The sequence below is a fragment of the Panthera onca genome, chromosome E3 (assembly GCF_046562875.1).
Source record: "Panthera onca isolate mPanOnc1 chromosome E3, mPanOnc1 haplotype 2, whole genome shotgun sequence".
Lineage (NCBI taxonomy): Eukaryota > Metazoa > Chordata > Mammalia > Carnivora > Felidae > Panthera > Panthera onca.
Genome location: NC_138354.1, coordinates 9,034,298 through 9,059,287, shown reverse-complemented (window position 1 = coordinate 9,059,287; position 24,990 = coordinate 9,034,298). Strand labels below are relative to the sequence as shown.

The 24,990-nt window shown below is 61.9% G+C and overlaps 1 protein-coding gene across 7 annotated transcripts; it reads left to right on the top strand.

Moving 5' to 3' along the window:
* Window positions 1–1,073: 1,073 nt before the first annotated feature.
* On the top strand, window positions 1,074–24,885 carry RASA4B (RAS p21 protein activator 4B). 7 transcript variants are annotated; one of them, XM_078439779.2, is made up of 22 exons: window positions 1,084–1,279; window positions 5,164–5,368; window positions 6,133–6,189; window positions 7,901–8,009; window positions 8,521–8,582; window positions 9,730–9,862; window positions 11,434–11,515; window positions 12,036–12,167; window positions 12,418–12,509; window positions 13,776–13,893; window positions 14,149–14,299; window positions 14,555–14,619; window positions 14,931–15,043; window positions 15,285–15,477; window positions 15,697–15,834; window positions 16,377–16,521; window positions 16,882–17,048; window positions 19,362–19,499; window positions 20,500–20,635; window positions 22,154–22,274; window positions 24,045–24,109; window positions 24,240–24,885. In XM_078439779.2, the coding sequence occupies exons 3-22, from the start codon at window positions 6,174–6,176 to the stop codon at window positions 24,359–24,361; spliced, it is 2,298 nt and encodes a 765-aa protein (XP_078295905.1). In that variant the 5' UTR covers window positions 1,084–1,279; window positions 5,164–5,368; window positions 6,133–6,173; the 3' UTR covers window positions 24,362–24,885. The 7 variants fall into 7 exon arrangements, with proteins under 7 accessions (XP_081647820.1, XP_078295908.1, XP_078295906.1 ...); XM_078439781.2 differs by having other exon boundaries at window positions 1,086–1,279; window positions 7,896–8,009; XM_078439778.2 differs by lacking the exon at window positions 5,164–5,368.
* Window positions 24,886–24,990: the final 105 nt, after the last annotated feature.

The window sequence follows — 24,990 nt, the reverse complement described above, 5'->3', positions numbered from 1 at the left end:
TTTCTTTTTTTTTTTTTTAAAGGAAGCATTGGAAAGCATTGTAAATATCCAATGGCTTTTGAACTTGGTAAAGTGTGCGTGTGTTGTAGGAAAAGAAAACAGAAGATAAGAGAAAATAGAACCTGTGCTAGGGACCCACACATAGTGTTTCCTGGGCATCCTTGGCAGGTGTCACTGCGCCCTTGTTGCCGGTGATGAAATGAAACCAGCTCATGGCAGTTCAGAAAGCCACCCAGAGTGACCCAGCAAGGGAGTGGTGAAGCTGGGTCTAGGATCCAAGTCTGCAGTGATGTTTCAGACGGTGCCCTCGGAGCAGGAAGGGCGGGGGGAGGGGGGACAGATGCCCAGGGCCAGTTATGGCTGTGCCAGTCCTAGGACTGTGACCTCTAGATCTGGGAGAAAGACAGCGAGGGGCCAATTCTAGAAACCTGAGCTCCTCATCCAAGTTCCCACCTCGGGGGAGGGAGGAGGCGTTAAGTGAGGTGATCACTGAGCCCCCTCTTCACAAACAGGTTCTCAAAAAGAATCCTGGTCTTTCAGACTCAAATACACTGTCCCCAAAGCTCTGGACTGCCCTGGCTCTGGCTGCCTCCTTCTGTGTCCAGGTGGCTCTAACATAAACACACATATTGTTTGCTAAGTTCGTCTGATTGTTCATTCATTCATCTTACACCTACGCAGCGCTTCCCACGCGTCAGGCTCCTGTGGCCAGGGCTGTCCTCCTCGCACGTCCCCTGCCCGCGTGTCCCCGCACTTGCCCGCGCCTCTGAGTACACACTAGGGCCCACTGCCCCGGTGAACCTGGGAACTGGCATTGGGACCACGCCCGCCGCCCCCACATACCCGTGGCAAGGCCACCCGGCGCCGACCGTCGCCCCCTAGCCCCACGGCGCCCCCGAGCCAGCAGGGCAACAGATCTCGGCGCAGGCCCCTCCCATCCCCCCAGGCAGCCAATGAGCGCGGCGGCCTGGGCCGGCCCCGCCCACGCCGGGGAGCCCCCGCCGCCGATTGGCCCTCCCGGGAGCACTGGCCCCCGCACGTGGGGCGGGGGCGGGGGTGAATGAAGTGGAAGCGATTCCCCCGCCCCCGCGCTTACCTCCCGCGCCTGGCGCGGCCCGCCCCCCACCCGGCGCCCAGTCCCGCGCTGGCCGCCCGCTGCACCCGACCCTGGCGTCCGGCTTTCCCGGACCCGCATCCCGCGTCGCGGACCCGCGATGGCCAAGCGCAGCTCGCTGTCCATCCGCATCGTGGAGGGGAAGAACCTGCCCGCCAAGGACATGTGAGCGCTGCCGCGGGTGGGGGCCCCAACTTTCTGGGGAGGGGCGCTGCCCCTTGTGCCTGACCTTTCTGGGGTCCGCACGGCCCGCCCACAAGTGGAGCAGCGGCGAGGGTGTGGCGAGTGTGGCCGCGGTGGGGGACTGGAAGGGAAATGGGGACAGTTAAGATTTGTTGCAGGCACCGGGCAGGGGGTGACAGGGAAGGGCTGTGGACTGGGGAGGGGACGGGGGTCTATAAGGGGCCTTAGTTAGCAGGGAGACAGCGAACGGCGGCTCAAGAAAGGAAGGGTAGAGCTTTAACAGGACAGGGGCTGAGCGTGGGGGAGACCTCGCTGGGAGATGCCTCAGTGAACTGCGGGGGGTGTGGCTGGGGGGGGCGGGGGTGCCCCCTGGAAACTAGGGGTCTTCCTCAGTAATTCCGAAACCTTTAGTACCCGGGAGTGTGCACCTGAAACACGCCCCCAGCGCGGGGGGCTGTCCCGGGGCTTCCAGCTGCGAGCTGGCGTGGAGGGTGAACCTGTAGGTCAGGAGGCCGGTACCGTGCAAAGATGGGGTGGCTGAGCCATGCGATGGCTTTACCTCCTCACAACTGCCCAGCAAGGCCGTTCTCATCGTTCCATTTTACAAATAAGGAAACTGAGGCTCAGAGACGTGAAATGCTGGCTCCAAATGGCTGAGCACCATCTTGGGGCCAGAGCTCCTAACCAACACCAACATCTAGGGCTTTCCCTGGTCCCTGGTCAGATTTGAGGAGGTTTTAGGGGCCCCTTGTCCCAGCCCCTTTCTCAGTAGGCTCCAGAGATGACTTGCCCCATCCAATCCTTGCCTCCCTCGCATACAGCCTTAGACAGCATCTTATCTCTGAAGCCTCAGTTTCCCCTTCTGTAGACTGGAGGTCAGAATCCCTTAAGCACAGGGGTGTCTGGCTGGCTCAGTCAGTAGAGCATGTGACTCTTGATCTCGGGATTGTGAGTTCTAGCCCCAGGTTGGGTGTAGAGTTCACTTAAAAATGAAATCTTAAAAAAATAAAATAAAATCTCTTAAGCACAAAGCTCCAGGTGCGCTGGCTGCCTGGAGCAGGGTGTGGGGGAAGGGGAGCCCAGAGGCGGCATTGGGTCCAAAGTCTACTGTCGGGAGCCCCCCTCCACACCCCTCCTCTGCCCAACCCCGGCTCCTCAGCAGGCACCTGGATGCGAATGGGGAGGGGTGCAGGAGGCTGGGGCGCGGGCATCTCTCCCATAGGCGCAGTGGCCCCCGGCGGCCCCCGTGAATTTCCCCCCCCCCCCCCCCCCCCCCCCGCTCTCTCAGCGCCCTGAGCAGTTCTAGTTCAAGGCCCCCTGGGCCAGGCGAGGCCAGACTCAGCAGTTGCTATGGCAATGGGTGAGGGAGGGGGCTGCCAGGGCCATCTCCAGGTGGGTTTCTGAGCTTGTAGGTGGGGCGGGAGCTGAGCCTGTGGTCTCTGGGGAGAGCAGGCAACCGAACTCCGAGGAGGGTCTTAGCCTCCGGGCCCAGCCTCTGAGCACCCCCCTTGCTGGCACTGGTAACTAGGTCAGCTGGGCCTCCTCTGGCTGGTGGCTGCCGGGAGGAGCATCCCCTCCGTCTGTCACCTTCCCCCCCCCCGCCCCCCCCCATCCCCGCAGGCCCTAGTGCCTGGCCATAGGCTTTCCCCAGCCCTGGGTGGTGAAGCCTTGGACTGCGTCTACCAGGGAGCCAAGGTGCCGGCTTCTCTGGCCAGCCCTGCCTCTGCACAGCCGAGGGGCCTTGGGTCTCCTTCCCCGGGGGGAGTGGCCACCGAGGCCTGTTGGTTTGCCTCCGGGATCTCTTTCCTTGCCCTGCCCCCCTCCCTACTCACCTCCCCTCACCTCCTTTCCTCCGCCCTCCCCTTAGTGGCTCTGACCTGTCACCTGGCTCTTAAATCTAGGTGTGACCCCGCCTCCCGCGCCCCCCCCCCCCCCCAGCCTCTCATGGTTGGGCTCTTCCCGGCCCTGCTTTTGCACATGTTTAGGATCTTCTGCCTTCAAACACTCCCCTTCAGAGTCCTCCAGAAAACTCCTGGTCATCCTTCAGGACCCCTCTCAGACTTGCGCTCTGGCTTTCCCTGGTGCCCTCCGGCAGGGCTGTTCATTGGCTGTTTTGTGTCCTCCAGCGGTTTGGGGGCAGTTGGGATGAAGCCCTTGGTGGCAGCTGCTGCTTCTTGGGCAGCCTGGGGGTGAGGGTAGGAACCGGGACACATTCATCTTGGCCTTCCTGGGGCTCTGGGGTCGCCTGGTCCACAGTAGGGGGGAATAAGGGGTGTGGAGGACCTTTCCATTTAATCCTTTTATTTGTCCTATAAAGTAGATATGCTCAATTTGTAGAAGGGGAAACTGAGGCTCAGGGTGTGCAAGTCACCTGCCAAGGCCACACAGCATTTGGGTAGGGAAGTCAGCATTGAAACCCACTCTTTCTGCTGCTGACAAGCCAAGAATCCTGGCTGGACCAAGGTTTCAGGCCTGCTGTGGGGCTCTGTGGGGACTGAGCCTTGCAAATGCCATGCAAATGATTTAGCTCCCGGATGTCAGGGGTTTGAAGATCACTGGAGGCCCCGCACTGAGTGCTGGAGGCAGGGGTGGTGGTGAGCCTGCCTCACTGCGCCTCATCAGCCTGTCTCCTGAGTAGCATCTCTTCCAGCCGGGACTCGCACACCTCTGAGGACGGGGAGCTCACTACCTTTATAGTGGCCCATGTTGACTGAGACTGTTCTAAGGAGGGAGACATCATCACACGGCCGCGGCCTGCCTCCCTGCCACCTCCACTCATGGGCTTTTCGTTCTCTTAAGGGCACAGAGCACAGCTGTGCTCCCCATCACCGACAGCTTTTAGAGCCCACCTGTTCCTGTTGTGTTTCCCTCTACCGTCTCCCATCCTTGGGTGCTTGGGTCAGCCAGACAGGAGCTAAGTCTCATAATGACTGGTGACTGGCTCCCACGCCCAGTGGCCCTGGGGACGGGCCCGGAACTATTTCAGGGCTTGCCCTGATCCTTCCCCTTCCACAGCCTGGAAACTGCCAAAGGCCTAAATATAGAGACCCTGCAAGTAGCCAGGCTGGGGAAGGAGAAGTCAGACGGGACCAGCCCAGGGGCCTCATCAGGGCAGAAGGCACTGGGCAGGGCCACAGGTCCCAGCAGCTGGCCAGGGATCGTGGTCGGGCCTCTGGCTTCAGCCCGCTCTTGACACCGGCCCCTCTGCCCCCCTGTGACCCAGCCACCCAGCTCATCCTGCCCCTGCACACGTAGGTCTGTTCCAGCCTCCGGGCCTTTGCCCACTCCCGCGACCTTGCCTGTAACACAAGCCACAGACCTCACTCTTCATTCAGAGATTCATTCGCTGAGTGAGAACTGCGCTGTGGGCAGAGCTGGGCTACAGGGGTGCCAGGGGTGAAGGCAGAGGCGGGGTAGAGGGGGTCCACCCCCCAGAGGCCTCAGCCCACACCGATGTCTCCCTCCTTCGGAGTTCCTGGTGCAAACATGCGTGCAGCTGCCGGGGCCCTGCCGCCCAGCCCAGCCCAGCTCCTGGGGCGCACAGGGCCTGCTGGAGGCCTAGGGCCCCCTGGCTTTGGGGTGGTGGGATGCAAGCTGGAGTGTTCCCCAGGGGCTCTTTGGAGGAGGGGGCTCTTAAAGGACAAGGGGAGGGGTTACAGGAAGAAGAGCAAGGCGTCTAGGGCGGTGCCAACATTTACTGAACCTCTCCCACTGGCTGGCCCTCTTCGAAGGTCAGGGCCTGAGGCAGCCGTGAGCCACCGTCGTGGCCCCACCGTGCCGTGTGGGGAACTGAGTCTTGGCAGACATTTCCGGTCAGCATCAGGAGGACCTTTGGAGATGTTTGCATCTCGTGGCTTCCTCTGCAGGAAGGGCCCCTTCTGAGAAGGGAAGCAAGACTTGGAATTTCCCCAACCTCCAACAAGCAAATACACTTCCTTTTAGTGGACACTGGGCCTGAAAGGCACTTCTGGAGACAGTCCTCACCCCCTTACTTGCCTGGGACCAGCCCTAGGCCTAGAGCACCCCAGGAATCCCCCACCAACGGAGACCAGGGCGCCTGAGCAGTCCCAGGTTGGTCTGCCCCTTCCTTCTTTCCCGGGTGGCCGAGAGCTCGGGGGCAGACTGTTACGTTTGTTCATTCATTCGTGTATCCAGGAAACATTCCTGGGACCCCTGTCCTTGCCCCTGGGGGGACGCAGAAGTGGCCCCTGCGCTCAGGTAGTCAGGTGGGGATGGCAGCTGAGGACAGTACTCACGAGCAGTCCCGGGATGGAGAGAAGATGGAGAGTTTGTAGGCAGTGGGACCCAAGGGGAGACCTTACTTCCTGCCTCTGGGACAGGGCAGGGCTCTTGGGGGGGTAGGTGGGGTGGGGGGGTTGGGGGAGGCTGAGGCTGGGAGGTGGCCTCGCTGTCCAGGCTGGGGAGCAGCAGTAGCAAGGGGTAAGGGTTCAAGGGCTCAGAGGAGAAAACCGGCTGACTTGGGTGTTGAGGATAGGGGTTTCTCCAGCTTGCCCGGGGCTGTTCCTTGGGCACCGTTACAGGGCGGGGGCGGGAGGAAAGGGTGGCAGGAAGAGGCATCCATTCATGAGCAGGGGGGGCAGTGAGCCGTTTCTCCCCTTCCCCTGCATCTGGGCAGGGGAGCCTCGGTGCCTCCCACACTGATGGCGGGGCACACGTTTTGGCCTGAGGAGCCTTCAGGCACCAGCCCGGGCCCTGGTACCTCAGACTTGATTGTCTTTCTCCTGGGGTCACCGAGGGGAGGGCTGGGAACCCCTACCCTCACCCTGCCTGCAGCTGGACGCCAGTCCGCCCCTCCCTGGCCTTCTGTCTTGCAGCACCGGCAGCAGCGACCCCTACTGCATCGTGAAGGTGGACAATGAGCCCATCATCAGGTACGGGGGTGGGGGTGGGGGGTAGAAGGGGGAGGTCTTGGAGCATCTAATCCCCTGTCCCCCGCCCCCACCCCCAATGCCCTGACACACCCGCTTGGAGGGGAGAAAGACCTGACCCATAACTCCTCATGCTAATGACTGACCTTGACGCCCATCTAGGGATTATATCCAAAGGCTTCTCACCAACTCTGCTCCTTTTTTTAAAATTTTTTTTAACGTTTATTTATTTTTGAGAGACAGAGAGTGAGCAGAGGAGGGGCAGAAAGAGAGAGAGACACAGGCTCCGAAGCAGGCTCCGGGCTCCGAGCTGTCAGCACAGGGCGCGACGTGGGGCTTGAACTCACGAACCGTGAGGTCATAACCTAAGCCGAAGTCGGCCACTTAACGGACCGAGCCACCCAGGCGCCCCGTTTACAATCTTTACAGCCCTCAAAAGGGACAGTGGATGATGATTAGGACCAGCAGCTGTCATTTACGGAGTACAGTCTGCCCAACCCTGTGCTACACCTTTTGCAGCCCATTTGAAAACTTACAACGAGCTGGCTGTGATATTATTAAATCGCGTTTGCAGATGAGGAGCCCGGAGGCTCAGAGAGACTAAGTAACCTGCCCAGGGTCACCTACCTAGGAGGTGGCAGATTCGGACTGGAACCCACATCTGGCGGAGCCCAAAGCCAGAGCTCCTTCGCCCTCCCCGGCCCTTGCTCCCGCTTCCTGAGAGACTCCCACAGTGGTTCTACCCCAGAAAGGCTGCTGCAGCCTGGGGGCCCCAGCCTGTACCCAGAAGGGCCACTTCCCCTGGGTGTGGACAGAAGGGCTCCACGATTCTGGGCAGGGCCTTTGCGGTCTCGTGCCCTCCGTGTCCCGGACTTCGTGGCCAGAGCCGCCCCCCTGTTCCGCCCACCTGAGCGCCCATGGCTGACAGACTCGCGGTTCTTCCCCCCACTGCAAACAGGACCTCAAGTCTTTTGCCTCATTCCCTCCAAACCACGATACCAAGAGGGGGCAGGCAGGATGGCTCTGGTTGTCTCTGTGACAGACAGGGAAACCGAGGCTCCAGAGTTCAAGTTACCTGAGAAGTGGTTGGGGTGAACGTGACGCCCTGAGCCTTCATCCGGGTCCTTGGGGGTTTCAGCTCTGCCCCACCCCCACCCCCACATGCCCTGTTGAGTCCCGTGAGCTGAGGGGCGCTGCCCGGGGGGTTTGGCCAGAGCTGGGTGAGGCTCTGCCCACGCAAGACCTCTCTGGGTCAGGCTCTGGACCGTGGCTCCCAGGCCCCCCCAGGAGGATTGTCTAGCTCCAGGGTCAACTTGGCCATCCCCCTGTTCCCACCCTTAGTAAGTCTGTTCAGCATCAGGAGCCAGGGTGAGGCTGGGAGGCCGGGCTTCTGGTCCCGGCTCTGCCACTGCCCCGTTACGGGACCTGAGGCCAGCTCCGGCCACCTGTGGTCTCAGTTTCCCCAGATGGAAAATGGCCTGATGGATGCGGCCCTGTGCCCTGCCCAGAGCAGCAAGGAAGGTCAGGAAGGAATGATTAATGGTGGGCAGTAGGGTCTAGGACAAGGAAAACCATCCACTGGCAGAGCACTTGTTCCCGGGAGCGGAAGGAGATGCGGGGAAAGGTGGACTTAGGTCGCACGGCCCCGTCTTGCCGTGGCCTGGGGCCTGCGGGGGGCCCAGACAGGTGCTGAGGGTCCTCTCCTGTAGGACAGCCACTGTGTGGAAGACCCTGTGCCCGTTCTGGGGTGAGGAGTACCAGGTGCACCTGCCGCCCGCCTTCCACGCGGTGGCCTTCTACGTCATGGATGAGGATGCCCTCAGGTGGGTGGGCCCCCACTCTTTGGCTGGGGCCCAGACCCCACCACCTGCCCATTTCACTGCTGGGACTGCTGGTCGCTTTGCATCCTCTTTACAGCCTGGCGGGAGGGGGAGCCCAGAAGGGTCTGGAAGGGATCGGGGTTTGAGCGTGTGGGTGTCTGTGGGGGCGGAGGGTTCACTGGGCTCACCGCATCGTACATGTGCGTGTGCGGGGACACAGGCACGGGTGTGCTGGGCCACGCGTGGGGGCTGCGAGCTAGAGAACCCACAGAGCATGAGCTCGGCAGATGCGTGGGCACACGTGTCCATCCGTGCGCAGAAACAGGGCACATACCCACGAGAGGGTCCAGAATGCAGGGCCTACGGGAGGGTCATGGGTCCTGCTGCAGTAGGCTCCTGTAAGTGACGAGCGTCAGCCTCCCTGCTTCCCACAGGGCCCCTGAACTGGGCAGGAGGGGGGTCCTGAGCCCCCTGCAGAGCCCTGCCCAGCTCTGGTTCCCTCTTCATCCTCCAGCCGGGATGACGTTATTGGGAAGGTCTGCCTTACCAGGGACACCCTGGCTGCTCACCCTAAGGGTAAGACCCCCGGGAGGGAGCCTGTGGCCCACTCTGGCCTCCCTCCTCTCTTGCCCCACTGCTCTGCTTGTCCCTGGCCTTCCCCCATTTCAAAGATGCTTCTTCTAGGCTGCTTCAGGGCCCGTGCTCAGGGAGAGCCATGTCTGCCCTCCCTAGAAGGGCCTCTGGCCAGCTCCGGCACCCTGGCCTCTGTGCCCTGGGCCCCATTCTGCCCCCTGGCTGGGACTGCACCCCCCTAGGGCCGAGGGGGGCTGCTAGCAGTGGGATCTGAAGCCTCGGCAGGCAGAAGAAGGGCCTCTCTATGCTCCATTGCTGAGGTGTAGAGGCCCCCTCCTCCCAATCGGGCTGGCTCTTTCCGTACCCCTGGAGTCCCCCCCGCTTGGGCCCCAGTGCCACCGTGTCCTAAGCCTGTGAGGGGTCAGCCTGTGGCTGGGCTGGGCCCCTTTGGTGACTGCCGGGATGCTGACATTGTTTCCAGGGTCAGCTCTTTCCCAGCCTCGCTGTGTGACCCGGGGCCTCCTCTGGGCTGGGTCCCTATCTGCCAGGGAGGGTTCAGGCCAGCAGCTCTCAGACAGTACAGGTTCTGCTTGTCTGAGTCCCTGGGACTCTCCCGGGGCCTTCCCGGCACGCACCTGCTCCTGTCTGTGAGGCCGGGCAGGCATGCGGGGGTGGGGGGGACTTTGCTGACTCATGGAGCCTCTTGGCCCCTGCCAGGCCGGAGGCCTTTCCTGCCCGCTGCCCCCACCAGCCCCTCAGGGTCCAGTGGCCCAAGTGATGCTGTTCCCTTGCTGCTTCCCCGTCTGGCCTTAGTTCCTCCTCCAGCAGCCCTAGACAAGAGCCATTGTTTTAAGTTGGAGAAACTGAGGACAGAGAAGGCAGTCCCGTCGTGAGTCAGGGTCAGAGCCGTCACATGCCTTGTGACACAATAGTAAGGACACAGGGGTCACCGGATTTGGATGCTCATCAAGCCTCTTCCACGCGCTGTTGCTCAGCTGCTGAGCCTCAGTTTCCTCATCTGTCAGTGGGGACAACAGCCCCCGCCTCACGGAGCTTGAGAGGACCCGAGGGGCCTGCAGAGGGGGCCGGGTGGCGCCTGGCGGGGCTGAGGGAGAGGGCCAGGCCCCCGGCTGAGCCGCCAGCCCTACAGGTTTCAGCGGATGGGCGCACCTGACGGAGGTCGATCCCGATGAGGAGGTGCAGGGCGAGATCCACCTGCGCCTGGAGGTGGTGCCGGGGCCGCGGGCCCGCCGGCTGCTGCGCTGCTCTGTGCTGGAGGCCAGGTGAGACGGGAGGCGCGGGGGAGCGGGGCGGAGGGCCCCACACAGCTAGGGACACCGGCTAGGACTCCCGGTGTGCCGTCCCCCTCTCCACGCCCTGGCCCTGCACCTCCTCCCACGAGGAGGGCCTCGGACCCGAAGAGGTTTCCTGGGTGACCGCACACGGGAGGCTATGTCTCTTGGGGAAAGGGGTGAGGTTCTAATGGTGGAGCTTCGGGCATCACAGAGGGGACCCCAAACTCTGAACGTGCAGGCCCAGTGCTAAGCCTGGGCTTCTGCTGCCTTTAACTCCAGTATGAACTTGACCTGATAAGGCGTGGATGTGTAGCGGGGTCCTCAGTGGGGTGGGGGGTGGAAGGAGTTGCTGGAAAACTCCAGATGGGAGGGGCGGGGTTCTCTCCAGGAGGGAGGCTTGGGTGGGAAGGTGGGCCTGAGTCACCTGTGACAGGGTTCCCCCTCCCCCCCCACCCCCGCTATTTTTAGCTGCAGGCTCCCCTCCCGTCTGGGCCTGAGTGTGAGTCACACACGTTCCATGAGAAGCGCCTTCCTTTCTGGCTCCAGCCCACCTCCACAGGGTCCTTGCTCGCCTCTGGGGCTGCAGGGTGGGGAGTGGAACCCCATGTGGGTGGGTGGCTTCCCTGGGAGGAAGATCTCTCTCCTGCAGATGAGGACTGTGGCTCCCCTGGGCTTTATTTTCTGTCCTGGGGCTGGAACGTGGAACAGCCACAAACACATGGAAAACTTGTGGGTGGCCGAGGCTCCATCCTGGCCTCCACTCAGCAGGTGCCTGGGTGGGAGGAGTGGTCTGTCCAGACCTCTCTGTAAAGTGTGAGGGGCCTTGGCCCCCGCCGCCCCCAGCTCAGACCCTGCTGGGGTCCTGAGAGGCCTACGAAGCCGCCTCTGCTGCAGAGGCAGAAAGAACATTTCTCATCTTTCTGGGCAGGTCCTCAAGGCCAAGCTCTGGGACTCCTATTAGACGGTTCTGAGGAAGAAAGAAAACCAGGCATGAGAGGCTTTGAGCTGAAAATACCAAAAAGAGCAGAAGCTAGTATTTATAGTAGATGGAAGAAGGATGGGCTTTGTTGTTTTGGCGCAAAGGGTCCTGAGCTGGGGGCGCCTGACCGCCCTTGGGCCTTGCAAAGGACCAGCTGTGGAGACAGGGCAGGATGGCCTATCGGGGCTGCTCATGAAACCCCCCTGGCCCTGTGGGGCAGGCCTTCTAGAAGCCCGTGATCTTAATTGTTGGGGCGATCTTCTCCATTCCACTGACAAGGAAACCGAGGCTCAGAGAGGTGGCCCCAGCTCAGTCCTGCCCTGGGAACAGATTGGGGGTGGGGCGGCACAGCCCGGGCTGTTCCACGGATGCGCTCGCCTCCCCCAGTCCCCAGAGCAGCAGCTAGTCCTGCCTGAGTCAGAGGATCCCTGGTCTGGTGTGGGTGCCCCCGGAGGCCCATGGGGTGAACGCTGTGGGAATCAGGGTCCAGAAAAGGGAGGGGCGCTGTGCATAGTTACCCGGTGGGCCCGGATGACCCCCGCAACGGTCACGTGACAAGTGGATGCTCCACTTTCCCCAGGGACCTGGCCCCGAAGGACCGGAATGGTGCCTCTGACCCCTTTGTCCGAGTGCGCTACAGCGGCCGGACACAGGAGACCTCGGTGAGGGGGCTGGGGAGGGGGCAGGCAGGCTCAGGGTCTGGCCTGGGCCCTCATCACCCGGGAGGTCAGGCTGGGACTACGGTCCCACAGAAGAGGCTTGGAAAAGCGGGGTGACCTGTGTGAGGGTGTTAACAGATCCCAGCCCTTCTGGCACCGACCCCTGCAGGCTGGGCCGAGACAACCAGTGTGGGGTTCATCTGCACAGTCCAGCAGCTCCCCACGTGGCTTTCCTCACCTCCAGCAAATAGCTGGGGTGGTGGGCGCAACCCTGGGAGGGGAAGGGGGCGGAGTCCTGGCTTCTCAGTGCCATCTGCTACCTTTCTGCTGTGTGGCCTTGGACAAGTGCCTTACCCACTCTGAGCCCCAATTTCTCCCGGTTTGGGGAAGGTTTGAACAGGAAGCTTATCCCTCTCCCGCTGCAAGGCCCCTGCAGGGATCCCACGTGGGGTGTTTGGGGTGGCTGGGCCTTGGGGGGGGCCCCTTGGGGTCACCCCACCCCTACTCACCCCGTTTTGGGCAGATCGTGAAGAAATCACGCTACCCACGCTGGAACGAGATGTTTGAGTTTGAGTTGGAGGAGGGGGCCGCGGAGGCGCTGTGTGTGGAAGCCTGGGACTGGGACCTCGTCAGCAGGAATGACTTCTTGGGCAAAGTGAGCACCCTGCCCCTTCTGGCTGCACCTGCCCCGCCTCCATTCCAGCACCACCCCCCTTCTCCCCTCCTCCCCTCCTCCCCCACCCCGCCCTGCTGCTGCTTCAAAGGGGCACTCCCCAGGGCCAGCCACTGGTGCTCAGGGACCCCCGGAAGGGACTCCCCCAAAGGAAGATTCCTTGGCAAGGAAGAGCGCTGAGGGCCCCAGCCCCAGCCCCAGCGCGGTCCCCCTGCCTCTGCCTTGTCCCCAGGTGGTGTTCAATGTCCAGAAACTGTGCGCGGCCCAGAAGGAGGAGGGCTGGTTCCGGCTGCAGCCCGACCAGTCCAAGAATCGGCGGGGAGAGTGAGTGCCTGGGGCTCGGTGGTGGGGCTGGTGGGCTCGGGGTCCCCAGGGCAGGGGGGCGCGGACAGTGGCTCCAATAGGCGGGGCTGCGTGTGGTGGGGGGAGGGGCTGACGCCGCTCCAGGTTTCTTTCTGCGCTTGCCCGGTGGCCCAGGCTCCGTTATCCTGGCCTATCCTGCCGCCTCTGGCTTCTCACAGCCTTGGACTCAGCCCTGTCCTCCAAGGCAGCGCACGTCTCCTGCTTTCCACCTTCTGGCAGATTCTGGAACGGGCCTTCAGCCCTTTCCCTTTAAGGGTTTCTCTGCAGACCTCAGACCGTAGTTTGAGTCCCCAGAGCTCTGACTCTCCCCCCAAATTCTCCAGGAATAAGGTTGCCAGATAAAATACAAGCTGTCCCCCTAAAGCTGAGTTTCAGACAAACAATGAATAATTTTTAGTGTAAGTATGTCCGTGCGATGTTGGGGACCGACTTCTACCAAAGATATTCAGATTTAACTGGGTTTCTTGTGTTTTTATTTTGGTAAATCTGGCAACCCCCTCAAGGAAGCCCTCTGGCCTCCTCGCTCACCACTCAGCCCGGAAGTGGGGGATCAGCAGTGTCCCCCACCTTGGATGGTTCACTCTCTCTGCAGAGGACCCCAGACCCCCCATCCCCACCATCAGCGGGGCAGGGCAGGGCAGGGGCTGAGCCCCGCAGCAGGCATTTCCATAGGACGAGCCGTTTTGGCGGCTTCTACTGTGTATGAGGCCATGTGCTAGTGCATCACTTAGTGAACTGTCCTGTGCTTCTGGACGTGGGGGCCTTAGAGAGGTTAAGCCTTGGTCAGCACCCTCCCCAGAAGGGGTCTGAGCAGAGGAGCTTGGTAGTTAGATCCATTATGGCGAGTTGCTTAATCCCCTCGAGCCTCAGTTTCCCCTGGCAGGTTGTTATGACAGTTGGGGATTGTGTATGTGGAGGAGCGGATCTCTGAGAGTTTACAGATTCAAAGCTGGGAGCCCCGCACGTCCACGTGGGTCAGGCGCAGAGTTCAAGGCGTCTAGAAGTGACAGGGAGCCAGGCGGTGAAAATGGGTGGTGTTCCCCTGAGTTTGGAGGCGGGAAGGACTTTCCAAGCAGAGAGCACCTTGGGGAAAAAGTGGGAGGGGTGCAGTGCAGGGAACCAAGGTGGAGGGCAGGCCCCAGGGGGGAGTATGGAGGCAGTGCGGGAGGGGGCACGGCCCAGGTGGCCTGGGTCCCTGGTGGAGAGGTCACAGGCTGCCCGTTCCAGGGGCAACCTGGGCTCCTTGCAGCTGGAGGTGCGGCTGCGGGACGAGACGGTACTGCCCTCCGGCTGCTACCAGCCCCTGGTGCAGCTGCTGTGCCGTGAGGTGAAGCTGGGCACCCAGGTGAGGGGGCCCCGGGGGAAGGTGGGAGGGTCCAGGGACAGCAGGCCTGTTCTCCCTGTCCTTCTAAACCTGCTCTGAAGAGCAAAACTCTCAGTTCTCAGGATGGTAAGGAATTAACCAATGCCCAGGGCCCCTCGCCATTCTGTGGGAAAGCACCCCTCCCCCTTCCCCGTGGTGGTCCCAGGCCCTCAGAGTGAAGGGTTTGGGTTCCCCCGTGCGTCTTCTGACCCTGCCTCTCCTTGCTGCCTCCTGCAGGGCCCAGGGCAGCTGATAGCACTTATCGAGGAGACAACAAGCACCGAATGCCGCCAGGATGTGGCCACCAACCTGCTCAAACTGTTCCTGGGGCAGGGACTGGCCAAAGACTTTCTGGACCTGCTCTTCCAGCTGGAGCTGGGTCGTACCAGTGAGGCCCGGGAGGGAGTGGCCTGTCTGAGGGTGTGGTGGAGAGGGGAGCCAGGAGCCAAGGACTCCAGAGGTGCTGAGAGGGGAGAAATCTGGGAAGTCTTCCTGTAGGAAGCTGCCTGATCTGATTAGGGGGCAAAGGAAAGAGCAAAAGGCAGAGTTGGGGCAGTGGGCTGCGGGCTCCCAAGGTCCTCTGTCCTCCCCAAAGCCTGGTCCCTCTCTCAACCCCCCTACCCACTAGAACCTCTGCTTGTAGGTGAGGCTAACACCCTGTTCCGGAGCAACTCTCTGGCCTCGAAGTCCATGGAGTCTTTTCTGAAGGTGAGGTTGAGTGATATGTGCTCTTTGTTTCATAGATGAGGAGTTTCAGAAGGGCCAAGAAGCAGAGTGGGAGCTTAGATTCCAGTCTCCTGTGTCCAGGGCCCTTTAAGGCTAAGAATTGCCTTCATCCGTCCATGCAGTCATCCTGTGGCAGCAGTGTGTCGTGCGCCGTCCCCATTGTGTGCCCCGCTCTCTCCTGAGTAGACACAGCAGGCAGATGGTGTAGGGGGTGGCTGGGAGGTCAGCTGCAGGGAGATGGCAGGCAGCTGGAGGTGGGAGACAGGACCAACGCCACTCACCGCCGCCCCCAGGTGGCTGGGATGCGGTATCTGCACGGCGTCCTGGGCCCCATCATTGACAAGGTGTTTGAGGAGAAGAAGTACGTGGAGCTGGACCCCAGCAAAGTGGAAGTCAAGGACGTAGGGTGAGGCCGGGGGCGATCCCTGGGGGCGGGGGTGTCAGGCCCTTTATGCAAATGTATGTTTTTGGCCCTTTCTGCCTGGGTCTGGGTCTACCTTTTCATCGCTCTGCCCACCTGTGCGTTGCCTGTGTGCCCCCGTCTCCGCTGATGCCTTACTGCGCCTGTCTCCAGGAGCCCCTGTGCAGCCGTGTGCACGGGCGCTGACCTCGACCTTCTCTTGCGGGTCCCCTGCGGGCCAACGCAGGTGCTCGGGGCTGCACCGCCCGCAGACAGAGGCCGAGGTGCTGGAGCAGAGCGCGCAGACGCTGCGCGCCCACCTGGCGGCGCTGCTGAGCGCGCTCAGTCGCTCCGTTCGCGCATGCCCCGCCGTGGTCCGCGCCACCTTCCGCCAGCTTTTCCGGCGCGTGCGCGAGCGCTTCCCCAGCGCCCAGCACGAGGTGCGCCCTCTGCCGGTGGGGCCGGGCGGAGGGAAGAAAGCGGTGGGGAAGGGGGCAGCTGTGGCGCCCGGAGGCGCGGTGTTGGGGGGGGGGGGGGGGGCTTCGAAGCGCCTGGCGGGTCGTGGGGAGAGGGAGGGGCGGGGACAGCACCAAAACCCAGCGGGCTGTTCCGAGCCCCGGCCTCGGGGAGTCCAGCCCCTGCTCTCCCGCACCCCCTAGAACGTGCCATTCATCGCCGTCACCAGCTTCCTGTGCCTGCGCTTCGTCTCTCCCGCCATCATGGCGCCCAAGCTCTTCCACCTGCGGGAGCGGCACGCGGACGCCCGCACCAGCCGCACCCTGCTCCTGCTGGCCAAGGTGCGGGCCCGTGGACGCTGGCGAGATGCCCGACCGGGTGCCCGGGGGGGCCCTTGCCTGGACAGCGGTGTGCCCCCCACTGGCTCCAGGAACACCTGTAGCACCGCACTTTATAGTTTGCAAAGCGTTTTCACGGGCACCGATCTCGTGTGGATGAGGAATCGGGTCTCCGAGGGGCAAGAGGTCCCCCAAGGCCGTGTAGCCTGCGTGTGAATAGGGGGCCTTGTAGCCCCAGCTCTACTCACTCCCAGGCTGGGGTCGTCACACCCAGTGGAACAGGCTGATATTAAACTTGCTGTGAAAGGCCAGCCGGTTGGGCTCAAGTAGCCTCGACTGTCGGGTCCCGAAAGGTTTCAGACTCCATGGGGTGCTCGGCGCCGAGTCCCAATGGGGATGGAATGGGCCTGTGAGCAGTGCGTGTGCTGCCTCCACCTCTGCTTCTACAGTGGGGGTAGCACAGATTTGGTGGTGGGGCGGGGGAGGTTGCAGGGGTGGGCCCTTGACCCAGCAGAGCCTGGCCCTCGGCGGCTGTCCCCCCTCAGGCGGTTCAGAACGTGGGCAACATGGACACGCCAGCTTCCAGAGCCAAGGAGGCTTGGATGGAGCCGCTGCAGCCCACCGTGCGCCAGGGCGTGGCCCAGCTGAAGGACTTCATCACCAAGCTGGTGGACATCGAGGAGAAGGAGGGTGAGCTCTCCCGGAGAGAGAAGCCCCGCGCCCCGCGCAACCGCCCCAGACACGCATTTGCTCCGCCCCCCGGCTGGTGGCCCCGCCCACACCGGATCCTCTTCCGGCCCCGCCCACAGCTTCCAGGTGTCGTCTGCCCCGCCCTGTGTCTCCGGTCCCCACCCGCCTCTGCGCCTCTCTGGTTGCATCCGCGGCCTCTTGGTCATGTTTGCCCCGCTCCCTGCCCCATGGCCTTGCCTGCTGCCGCCTGTGCCCCTCGAGGCCCTGCGCACTGCCTGCTGTCGATGTTTGCTCTGCCCGAGTCCCTGCTTCAGCTTGGTCTCTCGGCTCACATTTTGCCCTCCCTCCCTTGCCCGCCAGAGCTGGGCCTGCAGCGGGCGCTGAGCTTGCAGGCGCCGCCGGTGAAGGAGGGGCCGCTCTTCATCCACAGGACCAAGGGCAAGGGTCCCCTCATGTCCTCCTTCAAGAAACTCCACTTTTCCCTCACCACCGAGGCCCTCAGCTTCGCCAAAACGCCCAACTCCAAGGTGGGTGAGGAAGTAGGTGGGCAAGCGGGGGCACCCTGGAGGCACCTGTCCCTCCCTTGGAGCCCATCCCAGGGTCCACTGGGATCAGAGAATACAGCCGGCAGGACCCTGTTTGGGTGGCAGCCACAGTATCTCTTAAGACTCACGGGAGGGAAGCTTCTCTTCCCCAAGGGCCGGGGGTGGGGGGACAGTGCTGCAGTGTCAGTCCTGGCTTCCTGGTGCATGAATTGGGTGGGGGGCTGAGGGGTGCTTCCGGGAAATCAAGGAATTAGGGTCTGGGAGGAGTCCTGGTTCCCAGCTCTAGGAAGGGTCTCAGTCACTCTGAGGCTTGTTGCCTTGGCCTTCAAGTTGAGGATGACGGTCCCTACGTGCCAAGCTGTTGAGGGTAGAGGAGATGGTCGCTCTGAGGTGCAGCGCCTGGGCCCTGCACGGGGCGGGATCTTGGCCAGTGGAATGACTGAAGGCCCTGGGCTGGTCCCTCTGTGCTTTTCTCCCAGGAGGGGCGGAGGGCATGCTTCTTGGGCAGACCTGCTGACCCCTAGCTGGGCCGACCCGGCCCCCAGTCAATCAGGCTCTGGGGACAGTCTTCCGGGGATGCCCAATCCAGCCCTGAGCAGTCGATGGGGGAACTGAGCTCCCTGGGTGACTCCTCAGCCTGGGCCTCTTGCTTTCCAGCACATTCCACTCTAAGCAGCTGCCTGGCCACTGAGTCCCCTCAGCATTTTCTGCAGCCTCAGCAGAGCCCAGCAGGACCTTCCCTCATCCCCCTCTGGGCTCAGCATTGAGCTCTGCCCTGTTGTGGACATACTGCCTATCCCCCTGTGCAGCACCACCCCCGTCTGCCCCCCTCCTGTCTCCCTTCCAGCAGGTGTACCCCAGAATGGGCAGCACATCCTCTGCCCTTTTCTTTTTTTGATTAAAAAAATTTTTTTTTAATGTGTATTTATTTCTGAGAGAGAGAGAGAGAGAGAGAGAGAGAGAGAGAGAGAGAGACAGAGCATGAGCAGGGGAGGGGCAGCGAGAGAGAGACACAGAATCCGAGGCAGGCTCCAGGCTCTGAACTGTCAGCACAGAGCCCGACGCGGGGCTCGAACTCACGAACCATGAGATCATGACCTGAGCTGGTCAGACGCTGAACTGACTGAGCCACCCAGGCGCCCCTGATTTTTTTTTTTAATTTTTTTTTTAACGTTTATTTATTTTTCAGACAGAGAGAGACAGAGCATGAACAGGGGAGGGGCAGAGAGAGAGGGAGACACAGAATCTGAAACAGGCTCCAGGCTCTGAGCTGTCAGCACAAAGCCCGACGCGGGGCTCGAACTCACGGACCGTGAGATCATGACCTGAGCCGAAGTCAGATGCTTAACTGACCAAGCCACCCAGGCGCCCTGCCCCTGATTTTTTAAAATACAAAAAAAAAAAAAATTTTTTTTTTTATTTTAGAGACAGCACATGTGAGAGGGGCAGAGGGAGAAAGAATCTTAAGCAGGCTCCACGGTGAGCATGGAGCCTGTGCAGGGCTCGATCCCACAACCCTGGGTCATAACCTGAGCCGAAATCAAGAGTCAGATGCTTAACCGACTGAGCCACCCGGGTGCCCCTCCATCCTCTGCCCTTTGGGAGGCTCTGCCCCAAGATGGCTCAGATGTGTGTCCCCAAGGCTCCCCTCCAGGTTTCCCCACTCCCCGCTCGTCACTGAGGCCAGCAGGGGTTGGTGGGCTTGGATGCCAGGCTGGGGGGTGTGGGTGCTCTCCAGAGGGCCGCGGGGACTGGTTATTTGTGTGCTAAGGGCCCCGGCAAGCTCTGACGGGAGAGACGAGGGGCTGGGGGCCGCTGGCACAGGCGGAGTTTCAGCAACTTGGGGGCCCCTCGGGGATGTGGATCTGTTAGGCGCAGAACTCCCCATCATCCCGTTTGTGTCTTACCATATTGGATGACGACAGGAGTGAGAAGGGGCCAGGAGGTGGGTTGTGACTCTTAGAGCTGGGCAAGGTAAAGGCAAGTTGGGGAATTATTCATAAGGGAAAAGGCACAGGGTCTGATTCCGGCAGGTGCTACCTTCCAGCCCTGGGGAATGCTGGGATTCCAGACAATGTTTCCCATGCTCAGACCTCCCGGGGCCGCCGGGAACCCTCGAGAGGCCAGGCATCGGTCACCATCTGTCTGCACTGCATCTGGCCGAGGTCACTCACAGAGCTGGGTCCTCTACGCCAACCCCCGCTGCTGCAGAAAGGGAGACTAAGGCCCAGAACTAGGAAATGGGGGGGGGGGGCCCGGCTGGGACCCTGAGTCTGCCCACTCCACCCACTCCAGAAAAGTGCCCTCATCAAGCCGGCCAACATCCGGGCGGCGGAGAAGGTGGAGGAGAAGAGCTTCGGCAGCTCGAATGTCATGCAGCTCATCTACGAGGACGATGCGGGCAAGCCCCAGACGGTCTACCTGCAGTGCAGGGTGGGGGCCGTGGAGGGCCCTGGAGGGGAGGGGCGCTGTGGGAATGGCCACCTGGGGGGCGGCTCCACGGAGGCCCCAGGGAGTCCCCTACCCCTTTGTCGGCCACATCGGGTCCAGCAGGGTGTGAGATCCGGCGTGTGTGTGTGTGTGCGTCTCGTGTGTCTGTGTCCTAGACTCGGGGTGCCGTGCCTGCCTTTCCCTGGGCCTGTCCGGTTACCCACATGTAGGTCTGTGCGAGGCCCAGCGTCTGGACGTGTACGTCCCCATGATTTGGAGCTTCGTGTTGTACCTGTTTGCGGGAAACTGGATTTCTGAGTATGTGTGTTGGCGCCTGTGTGTTTGTGTGTGTGTATCAACACGTAATAATCACACGTTTACGGACGTGTGTGGCCCCGAGTGCGTGACCTCAAACCGCCTTCTCGTCTTTTCACGTATTAACTCATTCACTCATCTAAAAAATATCTGGTGAGCACGTGCGAGGTCCCCGGCTGTTCTCAGCGGTGGGGGTTCAGCGGCAGGCGGAACACAGCCTTGCCCTGGTGGAGCTCGTGTCCCAGGGGAGCAGATGGATGTTAAATAAATATTTAAAATGTCAAATGGTGGCAGTGCCTTCAAGAGCACAAAGGAGACTTAGGGAGGGAAATAGGACGACGTAGGCTTCGGTGGGGGGAGGACCCCCGACGCGTGGCATTTGAGCAGGGCCACTGTGAAGGAGGAACCATGTAGGGGGGACGCAGGGATCAGGAAGGAAGGCTGAAGTGGGAGGGGTTTGGCTTGTTCTGGGAAGTGACAGTCCCAAGCCACAGGGTGAAACAGTGACAGCAGGGCCACCACGTATCGTCGGCAGGGGGTATGCTGCCCCAAGGACAGCGGAGGGGGCCGGTGCTGGCCGCGGTCCAGCCCACGCTTTGCGCGTTGGCCCACGTGCTTGGGAGTGCCAGGGAGGGAGGGCTTCCCGGAGGGGGTGACCTCTGACCGCCGCCCCCCGTGTCGCCTGTAGTGCGTGAACGAGCTGAACCAGTGGCTGTCTGCGCTGCGGAAGGTGAGCATCGGCAACCCTGGCCTGCTCGGCTCCTACCACCCTGGCGTCTTCCGCGGGGACAAGTGGAGCTGTTGCCACCAGAAGGACAAGTCAGGTGGGAGAGGAGGCGCGGGCCCCTACCCTGCACCCATCCACGCGGGGCCTTCGAGCCCTGGCTTACTGGCCTGGCTTGGGGGGCCGCCTGTGCGCCTGAGGGAACTCGCCAGAGGCCGGCCGGCCCCTGCGGGTGCTCCGGGCAAGGAGGGTTCGTGACTGGCTGGTTTGGGAAATGCTGTGTGGTGTGTGTGCCACGTGAGGGAACACGGAAGGCCCTGAGGTGGCCTGAAGCCCAGTTGGGATCCCGTTTCTAATACCCTGTGACCCAGGGCTCCCTAACTCACTTGACAGGAAGACTTTTCTTGCCCAGTGACTGAGGTTCTTGCAGAACCAGGGTTCCAAGGAACACGCTTTAGGAATTCCTTGCTGATGAGGGCAAGAGAGGGCCCCGGAGTTCGCAGTCGGGTACCGGAGCTGTGGGCGGGGGGACCCTGGGCACTAGAGGGCTGGCCGGGAGGAGCCTCTGCTAGAACTTCCGGTGATGACGGAAATGGTATGTGTCTGTGCTACCCAGTACCGAGCACGTGCTGGTCGTGAGCGTGTGTCTAGGCTTGAAATGTGGCTAGTGTGGCCCGGGAACTGAGTTTTAAGTTTGTTTTCTCGTATATAATTTTATTTTAGTATTGCTATTTTTTTAATGTTTAATCGAGAGAGAGCGGGAGCAGGGGAGGGGCAGAGAGAGGGGGGCAGAGGATCTGAGGCAGGCGCTGCACTGAAAGCAGAGAGCCCAATGTGGGGCTCGAACCCATAAAACCGCGAGATCGTGACTTGAGCCGAAGTCGGATGTTCAACTGACGGAGCCCCCCAGGCGTGGCTAGTGGCTACCCTGTCGCACAGCTCAGTTCTGGAACTGTGACGATCTTCCCTTACCTCCGGCTGCTTCACAAAATTCTTGCTCCCCAGTCACAGAAGAGCCTCAGCCCTTGGAGCCCCCCTGCCTCCAGGCCGGGCCCCTGGAGCCTGGCACGGGAGGCCCTCGGAAGCTGACCCACCCACTCTAGCCCGGGCCCACGTGTGTGACTGAGCAGTGGCGGGTCTTTACAAGGGTGTCGCTGGTCGGTTGGCCTGACCTGGAGCCGTTGGCTTTGACCTTCTTGGTGACAACCCTCGTCATTGGTGAGGGGGGCTCCCCAGGGCACTAGGTGGCAGGGTCTGGTAGCCCATTTTATGGAGGCGGAAACTGAGGCTTACCAAGGGCCGGTACCTCTGCCAAGGTTGTAAAGCCAGCAAGTGGCAGGGCCAGCTCATTCCAAGGCACAAACCCCTCAGCTTCCCTCCTCGTGATCTTACGGTTCCAGGGCACTCCCTTCTTCCTTCCAGAAGGTTGTGCAGCTCCCATGCTCTGCCTTCGTGTGTCCCAGGGCTCAGAATCCGAGGGATGAGTTGCTGCCCTCCCGGGGCCCCCGAGCACACTCCTGTCCCTCTCCCGGCCTCAGTGTCCCCACCTGCACTCCCAGGAAGTTGGACGTAAGCTCTCACAGGGCCTGCCCACACCCTGCCCTCTATGTGCCCCCAGATCTGGGCTGTGACAAGACCCGGTCGCGGGTGACCCTGCAGGAGTGGAATGACCCTCTCGATCACGACCTGGAGGCCCAGCTCATCTACCGGCACCTGCTGGGCGTGGAGCCCGCACTGCGGTGAGGGGGCCCGTGCAGCCCCAGAGAATGTGCCAGGCGAGGCCCAGAGTTGGGACTCGGGCTCAGGGCTGCTCTGTGTGGCTGGTCTCTCCCTTCGCATCAGGCCCGGCACGGGCCTGCCTTTGGTGGCCACACCTGGGGAGGGACACATAGGTCTCTGCGGCGTGAGGCACTTAGGGCAAAGGTCCATGGAAGCCCCAGCCTCCCAGCCTGTCCAGCCTTCCTGTTGTGCCCTTGGGGCTCAGGGGTTGCCCTCGGGCACCTCTCTGAGTTCCTCAGCCACCTCCGTGGTGCCCTGGTTCCCAGCCCTGGCCCCAGCTCCCCAGCTCAGGAACCAATGGGATGCCTGCACCCTACCCCACTGACTCAGAGGCTCTGGAGGACGAGGCCAGCATGGCGATATTTTTAAGCAACCCGGTGTTTCCTGAGAGTACTGCCTCCCCGAGTCTGCGGAATGGGGGCGTTTTTCTCTCCCACACTCCTGTCCCCGGGCCCCGGGGGAGGGGGGCTACGGTCCTCGCTCCTTCACGACTTTTCCTTGTTTCCAGCGGTTAACTCTCTTCCTCAAAACCCTTCAAAGCTCATGCGGTCAGATTAGAACCACTTGCCCCCTTGTGAGCCACAATCACCAGTAGCCTCCAGGCCACCCTGCAGCCACCTCCTTTCTGCCGGTGCGGCCCTGTCACCAGCTCCCTCTCCACCCCTACTCTGGCCCCCTTGTTCAGGGACCTCATCCTCCACCTCCAGGATGAAGCCACCACCTTGTCTGCTCTGTTCCTGGGACCCACGGTTACCCCCATTTAAGCCAGGAAGTGGCAAAGGTTTGAACCCAAGCAGCCTTGTGTTCGGGTGGTCCCAACACGGGACCAGGGCTCATAGCCCCAATCACAGCACCCTGCTTGGAGAGCCTCTCCCACCTCCGGAACGCCTCGGCCACCCTTCTCATTGCGCCCACCTCCTTGCCACCCACACCACCAGACCTCCTGCCTCACCCGCACCTCTGATCCACTGACACGGTGGCCTGTCCTCAGCCCTGCTGTACCCACTTCCCATGGCTGCTGGTACCAATTACTGGACACTTGGTGGCCAGAAACAACGCAGATGTATTCTCTCGCGGTAAATGTCGAATAAGTCAATGAACAGAGCAGGTGAGGGCCTGGACCGACCCCACAGGACCTAGAAGGCATCTGAGGAAGAGGACCCCGTTAGATCTTAGCACAGGGACACCTCTCTTCCAAAACAGATCAGGGAGACCATCCAAAGGGCCAAGCCAGTCGAATTCCTAACTAAGGAACTTCAAGCCTGGGGTCCACTTGGCCGCCCACTCTCCCTCTGTGCAAACTCACAGGACTGTACCTGAGAGGGCCCAGGGTGGCCCAGGTCTGGTGGACCCCGGTTAGGAACCGTGCTTGAATTGTCAGTTTCCTATTTCCAGAAGAAGGAAGCTGGTTCCACAGCCAGTTAATAGTGGGGCTTTCAGGCCCCAGTTGGCCCCTTTCCCCAGGGCCCTCTGAAACAGGAGTGGTGCCTTCTGATGACCACCGCCCCCCGCTCCCCCCCCCCCCCCCAGCTGCCCCGTTTTAGAAGTGGGGAGGACCAGAGGACGCTGGAAGAGGAAAAGTGCCAGGGGACCAAGACCTGGGCCTCTGTTTTTTCCCCACAGACTGAAAGGGTCAGCCCCCCAGTCCCAGGACCCCATCCAGCTCAGGGGGGGTCACCCAGCCTTCCTGGCGAGGGCACCGCGAGCCCTCACTCTGTCCTCCCCCGCAGGGAGAAGCACCGGGAGCTGAGCGCGGGCACAGAGGCGGGCTCTGTGCTCACGGGCCCTGGCGGAGGTAGGTCACCCCCCGTGTGGACTCTTGCAGGGGCCCGAGCTCCCTTCAGGGCTGCTATGGGCGGGGCCCCACTCCCAGGGGCTCTCTGGCCTTTGGCCCCACCTTGCCCCCATCCCGCATCTGCCTCCAGCCCCTGAGGACCCACTGGCCCAGCTGCTGCAGGTGCTGCGGGACCTCCAGGAGGCCCACAGATCCAGCCCAGCCAGCTCACCGCCTTCCGAGCCCAGCTGCCTCCTGGAGCTGCAGACGTGAGGCCTGCCCCACACTCCCTGCCCAGCCCCCTGACCGGTGCTTGGAGACCCCGCCCCCCGCCCCCATGTGCTTCTGGCTCTTCACTTCAGTCCCCCTCCCTGGGGAGCAAGGCTCAGGGCTCTCCTGGGCTGGGTGAGTCCGAAGGGACCAGGCAGCAGGGGGTCCATTGTCACCCACCTCAAGTCTCTAGGGGACTTGGGGAGCTCCTGCTTCTCGGTGAAGCTTGGCTGCTCCCCACGGGCCCTGCAGCCCTCGCTGCTACTGGCCCAGACTCTGGGGACCCCTCCTGCCCAGGACAGATCTAGCCAGAAACCACCCCTAGGATGGCCCCTGCCTGTTGGACTGATGCTCCTTGGGCCCAGAGAGGTGGGAGGGGACACGGATCCTAGGAGGCCAGGCCTCGACCTCAGCATCCCCTTCGCTCCTGGCCACCCCCACCTGCTCCCCTGCGGCCACTGCCTGGGCCCCCTGGGAGAGCTTCGCGGTGCTCTGTCGCTGACAATAAACCTGCTGTAACTGCCTGGCCTCTGGGGTCTTGTGATGGGGGTCGGTGGAGGGAGTGGGCCTGGGGACTCCAGTGGCTCTTGTGGGTGGCCAAGGACTGGGGCCACCAGCATAGCCTTTGTGTA

Excerpts from the sequence above, each read along its gene's own strand:
- RASA4B (XM_078439783.2), top strand. The coding sequence starts at position 1,215 with ATGGCCAAGCGCAGCTCGCTGTCCATCCGCATCGTGGAGGGGAAGAAC. Across the intron at positions 15,044-15,284 it reads GTGGAAGTCAAGGACGTAGG|GTGCTCGGGGCTGCACCGCC; the intron begins GTGAGGCCGGGG and ends GGGCCAACGCAG. Across the intron at positions 15,478-15,696 it reads TCCCCAGCGCCCAGCACGAG|AACGTGCCATTCATCGCCGT; the intron begins GTGCGCCCTCTG and ends CGCACCCCCTAG.